The following is a 10,962-nucleotide window of genomic DNA, read 5'->3' as shown; positions in this document are numbered from 1 at the left end:
AAAATATGGTACCATTAACAGTTCCCCTTAATGTTAATTAAGGCAAGCATTATGTAACAACGTGTTTTACAGCTCAAATGATTTAATTCCAAATGTATGTTTTCCCCTCGAATTCTTGTGTGGTACCTCTGCAGTTACTTTGTTACTCTAATAATAAAGATGAAATTTTAAAAAGTTGAAAGTAGATGGGAATAGATGTTCAATAATATGCTGTTAATTACCAGTCACAAAATAAATTAATTTATCAAACATGATGAATACGTTGCACAGGTACTTGTTATGGCCATGATAAAATCATAAGTCATTCATTAACATGAGTATTCTTGTATTGCAGTCCTCCAACAGATCAGGTATAACAGGGAACAGTGGAACACTGATTACCTATTAATTTCTTAGGCTGAGGAAGGGAGCTGCAGAGAACGCCCCCCCCCCCCCCCACACACACACACAAACGGAGGTCAGAAGTGTGTGCAGGGAGATGGGGAGGGGGGAGGGAGAGGGGGGGGGGAGAGAGAGATGTTGAGGAATATGTACCATACCTGAGTAAAAATAAATTTCACATGATTTTTAAAAAAAATCTTTCAACAAGCTGCCCCTCAATGTCCTGTCTAAAAACATATAGCAAACACTGCAAGTGCAAGATAAATTCACAAAGTTATTTTCTTTTACATAGTAACATCATATCAATGGCACTAAAATTGGTTAAATCTGACAATTAACCTTGTAACAAATATTTTAATTTCATAATACCATTCTATAAATCATAGTTCATTTGCATACTGACATACACCACAAATGAAAATGTCTACCCTGTTTTTAGACGATTTCTTGCCAGTTAAAAGATTATCCCTGCATTTATTTCTAACTGTATCAATGTACAGTTCTTGTATTTTGTGCCTGACAAGATACGTACATCACCTATGGCATAACAATACTTCCTATCGAAAATAGGAGTTTCCATTTGCCTGGGGCTCTTCTTTCAGAAATTGTTTTCCAATAAACATTGGCAACATGACTGTTGGGATTATTTCTTCATGACTGAAGTACAACCCTTCTTGGGCATACTAAAACATCCACATGCAGAAATAATGTATTCATAGTGCACTTATGATTTCATTATAATGAGATATTCACTGTTGTTGTTGAGGTGCTTTATTATGAAAATAAACTGTAGAGAGACTTTTCAATAATTCTACTCATGGACTATGCAGCATTAGTTTCCATGTATTTCAGTCACAACGAGAAGGAAAAGGGGATATGGGCAGGAAGGAAAACTGATCATAATTTCTAATGAAAGTACAAACGAATTTTAAATAATGATAGCATATCACCACAGATGATGTAAGAAAGTAGTTCATGTGAAAGCTGGTACACAGAAACATTAATTACTACAAATACTGCACGCTGTGCTAGTTACTGTTAGATAAGGGCATTGAAAGAAAACCTGAACTACGGAAAAAAAGTCAATTGCACATACACACTCCAAATGGAGCAAGCTCTAGAACCAATTATTAAGTATCATAACACAGCTGTGGAATATGTCTCCCTCTACGTTCCTCCCCCTAACATAATATTTATGGACTCTGACAGCCATCAGAAAAACCTGAGAGAAAGAGAGAGAACCTTGAGCTCCCTTTCTTTAAGACAATATTTAAAAAAATTTGTGCCCTCTGTAATGGAACAACAACTTCTGAACTTTTTGTATCACAATAAAAGGTGTGACATGGATAGTAAGAGTTTCACATGCTGAATCTGGTCTACTCCATAAATGCGCAGAAAGTGAGGGAGACAAAATAGTAAAAATTTGAGTAACACTGCACTTCTAGACTTGTTAAACATTGGAACTTGACAAAGTCTCTCTCATATTCTATTACAACAAACAATTTTACAGTAATCATAGTTACAAACTGTGGATAAATTTACTGTCAAAAGAGAGAGCAATGACTTTCACATACCCAAAGTGTGTATTCATCTACCAATAAACATTCAATGCATATGTTTTATTTCAATAAATACACAGAAAAGTGTGCTCCCAGTACACAATAAAATATGAATTAGGGACACTGTGGAAGGCAAAGGTCATAGAGCAGAATGAACAGGAGAAGAAGAACAAGAAACAGACACACTCCCTACTGAACAGCTGCACTGAATACTGTGCTTTTTTCTACCATCTTCTTAGTGTGTCCCGAGTCAGTAGTTATCACATACATTAGTAAGTGCCATTTATGAAGATAATTACAGCTTAAGTACTGAATATAAAATTTCATACCTCGAACTTCCAACATCCAGATTTAAAATTCGAAGAATGTCTGAAAGTTTACAAAAGAATGAGAGGTTGGATATCTTTTACTTTTCTTGTTGTTAATAAAATCATGAAAATCAATTATTGGCTGCCAAATACACAATTTGTATACACGTCTACCTACACATGGGCGACAAAGCTACAGTTATCAAAAAACTTTGGAAAACAAACTGGCAGACAATGTAATAAGAAATGTCATGTAATTAGAATGCAGCTCTTATCTGTTATCCCTTTTATATGTAATGAAACGAAGATAGATGAGCGGAAAAGTACCGAATTATGTGAAAGTTAAAGATGCAAGAACCTCACTCAAAACAAAAAAGTATACAAGGATCATCTACAAAAATAAATCTTTTGATTCTAAATGTATCAGAAACAGAGCTTCAGCAGTGATCTTCATTTTTAAGATTTTAGATCTCAGAGTCTGAAAATATGTATTGTATGGCATCAATAGATATGCCAGTTTGGTAGATTATTATTTCATCACAACCTAGGAGCAGAGGCAGGATGATAAAGCTGTGTATCTACAGAGTCTTTTAGCATTTTGTACACAAAACATTAATTACCACTGCAAGCCAAACTCTTGGCATTTTTTCCCTAGTCAACACACCTACAAAACAATGACAAAAATAAAATAACAAGAAATGAAGAAAAAGAGAGAGGGAGAGGGGAGAAACAACACAGTCGAGACAGCTTTCTTCCAATTCAAAAGCCTTAAATTTCTATGTCCAACAATTTTGTAAAGCTGTATGTTATCGAAAAAAACACAGCTGTATTGTGTTAATTCAAATAAAATGGCAGACACGAGTACAGCAGTCATCACCAAACTTCGTGTATTTGGAACACGTGGCTGTCACTCACTCACTGAATGAAGAAAATGAATGATTTAGTGGGTGACACTCCAACCCCACATACCAGATGGGTGGTATAATACCAAGGCAACTACAAAGAAAGGCATATAAAGAAACATTAAACTGAAACATACCTCATACACTTAATGACTAAAAATTTAGATCTAGCTACATTGTCCAACAATAGAAATTATTTCAAATACTTCAGTAATAACAGTACTCTCACATACACAAGCTGCTTACATAGCAGAAGTATGCTTCAACAGCTTCACTGAACAATAATGAAAGGGAGATACAAGTCCTAAAATGGGAAGAAATGAATGATATCACAGAGAACTCAAATGGCTGCATACTCACGCAATGCAATTTTGGAGGACTTGCTTCACGTTAATTATTCTATGTATGTGGTAGTTGATAACATTTTCAAAGATTAGATTTCAAAAGAATATTTATTGGTATTTGGTGCTGATATTTCAGTTACCCATTTGAGTAAATAAATTAAAACCAAAAGCAATTTATTTTTCTTTAAAGAAACACAAATTTGTACTGCAAGTGACATCAGTCATCCTCACACTTTTTTAAAGAGCTGTCTCAAAATTTCAACAACATAGTGTTTCTGAGCTCATTTAAAATAATCATTAAACTGAGAGCTTGTGCAGCAATTCCTGTTTCATTCATATCTACGCTTCAATACAAACTCAGTTTCCAAGATATTAACAGATTTAATTGAGAACAAGCACTTGCAACTATCATCATTTAAGTTTCAGAGAGTTATCAACATTTTTCTCTAAAATATGAAAATGAGTATACAACATTGACAACAGTTATGTTTACACCAGCTAAGAAACAAATACTCTCAATGCTGTCAATATATTAATCTTTTAAATATTTTCTCACTGATTTATATACATACAGAGACACATTTAAATATGAAGCAGCGAGCATATATATTATTTACACGCCTTAGATGGCATTTAAATGACTAGTAATAATTGCACATTCACCTACAGACATTTTTTAACACTCGAGGAAACAGGTACAATAAATCTCACTGACGTAACACAGAGGCAGAATATCTAACGTTCTGACTACAAATGCAACTTTAAATATTATTTACAAATTGTTAATAAACAGAAGGTGAAATTATAACTGAATTTAAGTTCTTCTGTCTGCACACTAGTTAAAATGATAAATTTCATATAAAATTTATGCAACTAAATGCAAAATATTCATTACAGAATTGAGATCATAAGCAAGAGAGAGAAACAAACAACAGTATTCATGTGACAGTTCAAATTCACTTCCTAGCACCACAGTATAAAAAGAGAAGGCTTCATGAAGCTGACAGGCCCTTCACTTCCAAAATAGATTTTTAACACCGAGATTTGGTTCAAGTATTTGACACCAGAACAAAATTACATCATTAAATGCAGCTTATTTAGATACTACATAAATTACACATTTGTACATACCATTGCAACTACCCATCACAATTAAAACTCTGGTGGTACAGACGTACCATTTTAAAACTGAAATGGCTTAACTGAAATAATCATTCTTGAACATTGTCCACATCTGGTTTTTTCAATATAGTTGGTTCATCTTTCAGAAATGTACCAGATCTAGAACCAACAGAGGGAGGCTTATCTTCAAGTGGGCCTCCTTTTTTAGTCTCAACTTTAGTCTTTGTTTGAGTGACAGCCTCAGGCACACATTTACTTCTACTAAGAACGCCATTCACAGTTTTCTTTAAAGCATTATTGTTCACCTTATTCACATTAATTATGGTCTTCGATAGAGTGAATGTGCCTCCTGCTTCCCGCAAGGCACTACGTGTGCCAGAGGTCTTATTTTCAGAACTCGCCTTAGCTGGACTTGACAACTGATTTTTTCCTTGCAGTCTAGGAGGAGTGCGTCTATTTGATGAAACCGTGGTTGGGGATGAAGAAGCATTTGCTTTAATTGAGCTCCTTTCTGATTTCAATTGTACAACTGCCTTTGTGGGAGCAGCATTCTTGCTATTATTATTTATGGATGAAACATTGTCAGGTGATGGTCTCGCTGAAATCAGCACATTCCTTCTTAATGAAGGGGAACTACTGTAAGGTGAAGAAGTTGCTCCAGATCTCAGACGTGCAGTTGGGGAATCTCGAGGAGACAAAACAGTTTGTCTATTTGTTAGCTTTCTGATAGCAGGTAATGGTGACTGCTGGTTTTCCATTCTAGTGGAACCTGCCTTCAGTCCTTTTGCTGTGGGTGTTCTGTTAAGATCATGCTTTGAAGAAACAGCTTGGGAAGTTGATGTTGGCGATTTGGGTACTGTTTTTCCATTCTCTGTTTTGCTAGGGACATTATCCACAGCAAATGATTCTGCCGTGGCTAGTGAATCTGTTGACATAGTGACATCTGTACCAATCCTTCCCAGAGCATGATGTCTTCGCTCTTTTGGTGTGTCAGGACGTGTGGCATTTGGAGCACTCTGACTGGTTGTTTCTTGTCTTTTTAGCCTTTCTGGTACAGCTGCAGATTCAGAAAGTGAATCAGTGGATATTGTTATTTCATCACCAACCCTTTTTTTAACAAGTATTGTTTCTGCAGGCACAGAACATCGGCTCTTACTCTTTGTAATATCATTTGTTTCCTTTAACTGAACTTTAGCACAGTTAGTTGCCAATTCACTAAGAGAATCTGCTGACATGCTGAATTCCCCATCCTTTTTTCTCCTACCTTTAGCATCCCTTCCTGGCGATGTCCCACTAACTCCTCTTGAAACACTTCCTGTAGTGAATGTTCGACTCTTTCCTGAACTGTCACTTCCAGGTGCAGACCTTCGCATAGCTGGTGAAGAAGTCCTTGACGAGTCAGAGGAAGATATTGTTCTCCCTGGTCGACGAGTTGTAGCAGTCAGTTTTTCGGGTGTAGCAGCACAGGAAGTACTCTTATTCTTTTGCTTCGGAAGCTTTTGTTTACTCTGAAACATTATACAAAAACACACAATTCAAGAGCAGCTTAAATTCAATAAAAAGCATGGCTACTGTGTGTAACATTTTCATGCAAACATAACATGATGAGTTATTTGGATTTAATATGTCACTCAAAATGACTTCTTGTGGCAAACACTTCTTTTGTGGAAGGAATTCTCCCACATGAAAATGCTGGCAAAGCAACAATGATAATAATCAGTGTCATATGCAGAAATATCATACAAATTTACGACTTACAAAGCTAATCTTGTTATTGTTTCTTACTTAAAAACCATCAACTCAGATTACAGTACTTGTGAGAATCTAATGTGCCACCGAATGTACTGGACACCCCAATTTTAAAAATTAAAATCTTAAAAAGAGAGTTTATTTGTGCATCAATGGTAGACTAAATTTATTTTACATAACAATGAATGTATACATGAAATATCAAAACAAATTTTTTTAAGTGAACTAGTGTTAAGTGATACAGTCAATTTCAACAAAAGTATGCCTAACCTGACTATGTACATGACATGCAAACAAACATACCATAAATTACAGGTGTTACTCATCATTATTCAAGAATGTTATCCATACTGGTATCCTTGAAGGTGTTTATATAAGAAAAAGATTCATTTCTGTTTCCTCATCATCCTCTCTGTTGTTCCAGAGCATACACCTTCACTGCAATCCAGAGTATTTGAAATACAGCATTTCTGGAATGAATTTATAATCATTGGTTCTTACATGCTCTTCCAGGCAGCCGAAAACCAGTGTGCAATAATGTTAGGTGCAGCACACTTAATTTTATCCTGTTGGAATCAGTTTATGGTTGGGTTTGCAAAACACTTTTTCATACTGTTCCTGAATGTAATCTTGGAAAGATTTATGTATACTGATGTGCAGGGGTTACAACACAGAAACATTCCTCCAGGAATAACAATGAGGTCACTGGCTAGGTTATGGATCTTCTTTTTTAATGTCATCATCAGTGAGATGACCACAAAACGCATCAAGACAAATCACTGATGACAATGGTGGCTGATCAGAGGAGGAAAGGGAGGTCGGACTCCTAACTTTTCCGTGGAGATAGAAGTGGAAGTAATAGTAGTTGTAGATGTAGTAGTAATTACTTCTACAGTAAACCTTTATGCACCTTTGTCAACAAGTGCAAAATAGATTCACTTGTGTTATTCCTTCTAAACCTCCAGCACTAGAGAGCAAGTCAAAGCGTGAAAGCTTAGCCCCAACCTAAGGCAGAGAGAGGCGCAAAGCATATGTTGACGAGGCCAGGCTGCCTGACAACACTTTACAGCCAACACTGGTACTTCTGCCCGAACTCCACTGGAGCTGCCGGTCATGTGTGCATAAGGTGTGCTTGCTTGTGATTATGAACGGCATGTGTGTCTCTTGTGCTGATGAAAGCTGTGTCTGAAAGCTTAATGTGTATGTCTTAATTGTATCTGCCCACAGCTTCATATGTCTTCTTTACAGTAAGTAGTAGTCTATCTTTTCCTACATTGTTGACATTCCTACATAAAGTTTCCATCATTTGGCAAACTGATGAAAATGAGACACTACAATGAAGTGAAAGCTAACAGAAACATCATGAATATTCTGACAGACATCACAATTCTTTTGTGTAAGCAGGCACTAGCTTTCAGAGGTCATGATTAGACAGAAGACTGTGTGAATCCTGGAAATTTTAGAGCCATTTTTTAACATGTGTTAAACAGAAACAAAGATCCAAGAGCACTCTGGAAGAAAATTGGCTATTTCTACTAGGGACTTTCAAAAGCTATACAGAATGAACTGATTGAATGTATAAATGAGTAGCTTTGTGAGTATATACATTCAAGTTTGCACATAATCTCATTTTATGCCAGCATTGTGGATGAAGCAATGAACATTTCAGGCAAGTCACAATGCTTTATTGTTGAAGACTAGTGGACTCCATCGGTGACATTCAAGAACATGTTTTGGTTTTCATGATCCTAACCAAGCTATAACTGTTGCTGTTGAAATAACTGACAGTTCAGATTCTAATGCAGTGACTACAAGAGAAACCTCTAGTTTCAGATATATCCTCCTAGACTGAGTTTTTTTCCCATCTCTGTTATTCAAAAGATATTTTTAAAGACTGAACTGCTTTTCAACATTCTTCAGGAAAAAAACAATGATTGCATAGTTTTGCAACAATGCTTCTCAGAAGGCATTGCTTACAGGAAAAATTTATGAAATGAAGGTAAGTTGATTGACTTTTTAAATTCCATAACACACACTACTAATTCGCACGCTGAAGCTTCCATGAACAGAGCTAAAATGATGAATGGATACAATGGCAATCCATTGCTTTCAGAATACAAACGTGTGTACTTCAAGGTGTTGTGTAATATCATAACACAACTGGATAAAAAAATCTGATATTATGATAAAATGCTCTTCCCTAAATTACGAGATGCCACTGGGTTCACCAGTTATTGTCAACATCTACCTGTAGATGGCTTGGCTTCATTATTACAAACATATAGTGTGTCCTTCAGTTAATCCAGTTGCATGTAGGACTGAAGGCGGTATTTTGTTCCCAGCATAAAGTAACATTTCACTCTGTCAGTTTGTGAAATGTTAACAAAAGAAAGAATGAGAATGAAACAGACCAAATTCTTCCAGAAGTTTTCAAACTATTTTGTCTAACTGCTACCACTCCTGCAACAACTGTTGCAGTGGAAAGGGTTTTTCTTGTCTTAAATATGTAAAAACGTATTTGAGGAACAGTATGGCTCAGGACTGCTTATCAGCTCTCGATTTGTACCTCAACCAGAGAAGCCAGTACTGCAAACACTTGAAAGCCGATACACATGGCTTGACAATGTCATCAAAAGATTTGCAAAGGAGAAGGAATGTCGAGTTAACTTTGTTTAACAGTAACAACACTCAAATGCCCAATCTGCCAGTTTGTTTATAAATAAAAGTGATTGTCATCGTCGTCGTCATCATTAATAGTAGAAATTTATTATTGTTGTTGTTGTTGCTGTTGTTGTTGTTGTTAGTAGGTGGTGGTGGTGGTGGTGGCTCTTCCTCATCAGTTGTGTAATAATGTGACATATGAATTCTCAAAATCCAGTACAATTTGTCATACTGTTGTACGGCATCATAATGATATGCCCGCCCATTTCATAAAGCATTCAAACCTATCCACAGCTAGCCTAAAACTTTTGCCTTGGTATATTAACAATTTGTTTTTTTATATTCTCACTAGTCACATGTTGCCTATTCTTCTTCCTTTCACAGACTAATTCCAAAACTTTTACTTCAACTTCAGGATGTTTTCCTTTCCTAGGGCCAGTGAATTTCTTTCTACTTGTGATAGTTGTAAATAATTCCAATTTCTGTTTCTTCCATAAGTGAACGCTTCTGTCAGCTACACTGAACTCTCACCCCAATCTCTTCTTACTGTATCTTTCAGCATAAAAAATTACTTTTCACTCTAAAGTAGCATCATGTGACGATGTTCTCCACTTGCTTTCCATTTTGTGACTACCTAATGCAAACAAACAACGCAGTCATAGGCCAAGGATAATACACCAAAGTTGACAATTACAATAATACATTATGAAGTACACAACAATACCTAAATTTCAGTGATGTTGAAGGTGACTGACAGATTCAAGTTTGTACTCTAATGTAATGTGCCATCAAATGTTACACACACTCCAATTTTGAATACTGCAATGGTAACAAAAAGTGCATACAGCAGAGTCTCGATACTTCGAGTTGAATGGGACCGGAACCACCTCGAACTATCAAAAACTCTGACTATTGAAATTTAAATGGGAAAAAGAAATATTATGATACTGTAAGTAATACAGGTCAAAATATGAACTTCATTAAAATAAAAGTAATTACACGTGCATTTGCATTGGCAAAATAACAAGTGTCTTTTGTTTGGCGAAGCTGCAACGTCTCCTCACGGCAATGTCACGCCACCATCTCAGGAGCAGTAGGTCAGTTGGTGTCACCTCAGGCTGTTGTTCCACGTAGCATGTGGCGGCCTCGAGAGCAGTGTAGCCATCGGTGTGACTCATCATTTGTGCAGCCTCTGCCTTGTCACTCTCACACTGTGATGGAATGTTAACCATGTCAATTACAGAAGAGTCTGTCACTTCCAACTGTTCGTCCGAATTAAACCACTCGCCTACTTCCACCTCTTCTGCCTCTTCACACCCTGGCAATCTTCTGATTAAATTACACAAGGGTTGATCATCCTCATCTGCTAAATCTTCAGTTTCTGTGTCTGGCATACTTTCCTGTAGAATTTTCCTCCATGACTTAGAAATTGTGTCTGACTTTATTTTGCTCCAAGATTCGCTAATCCAGTACACGACGTCCTTCAAAGTCACTTTCTTCAAAGCTCCTGCAATGCTTTCGTCGTCTTCGGAATGCAGGATTGACTGTAGCAATCGCCGTTGACACTTTTTTTTTAGACATTCCAGAACGCCCTGATCCATGGGCTGAATGAGACAGGTAACATTTGGTGGGGAAAAACAAGGAGCGGATACCGTTGCATTGCAGTTTTCCTTCACTTGGATGTGAGGACGCATTATCCATGAGAAAAATTGCTTTGCATGGCAGTCCCCTTTCTTTTAAAAAATTCTTGCAGTCAGGTACAAATGAGTTAAAAAACCAGTTCTTGAAGATTTCCTGATTCATCCAGGCATTATTCTGATGTGTATAGACAACCTGAAGATCGGAGATGGATACATTCTTAAATGCTCTTGGCTTGGCAGACTTCCCAACCACAACTAGTTTTAGTTTGTGGTTTCCAGTTGCATTTGAAGCTGCC

The 10,962-nt window shown here is 36.6% G+C and overlaps 1 protein-coding gene across 1 annotated transcript in view; it reads right to left on the bottom strand.

Annotated features, from left to right (window-relative positions):
- Positions 1-505: 505 nt before the first annotated feature.
- Positions 506-10,962, bottom strand: part of LOC126189020 (uncharacterized) — a 165,812-nt gene continuing 155,355 nt past the window's right edge. The window contains exon 12 of the mRNA XM_049930839.1: positions 506-6,124. Within this exon, the coding sequence (XP_049786796.1) occupies positions 4,706-6,124 (1,419 nt within the window). The 3' untranslated portion in view covers positions 506-4,705. The remainder of the gene's footprint in view (positions 6,125-10,962) is intronic.

This window comes from Schistocerca cancellata, chromosome 5 (assembly GCF_023864275.1).
Source record: "Schistocerca cancellata isolate TAMUIC-IGC-003103 chromosome 5, iqSchCanc2.1, whole genome shotgun sequence".
Lineage (NCBI taxonomy): Eukaryota > Metazoa > Arthropoda > Insecta > Orthoptera > Acrididae > Schistocerca > Schistocerca cancellata.
Note: the sequence above shows the minus strand (reverse complement) of the source record. Positions and strands in the feature narration are given on the sequence as shown.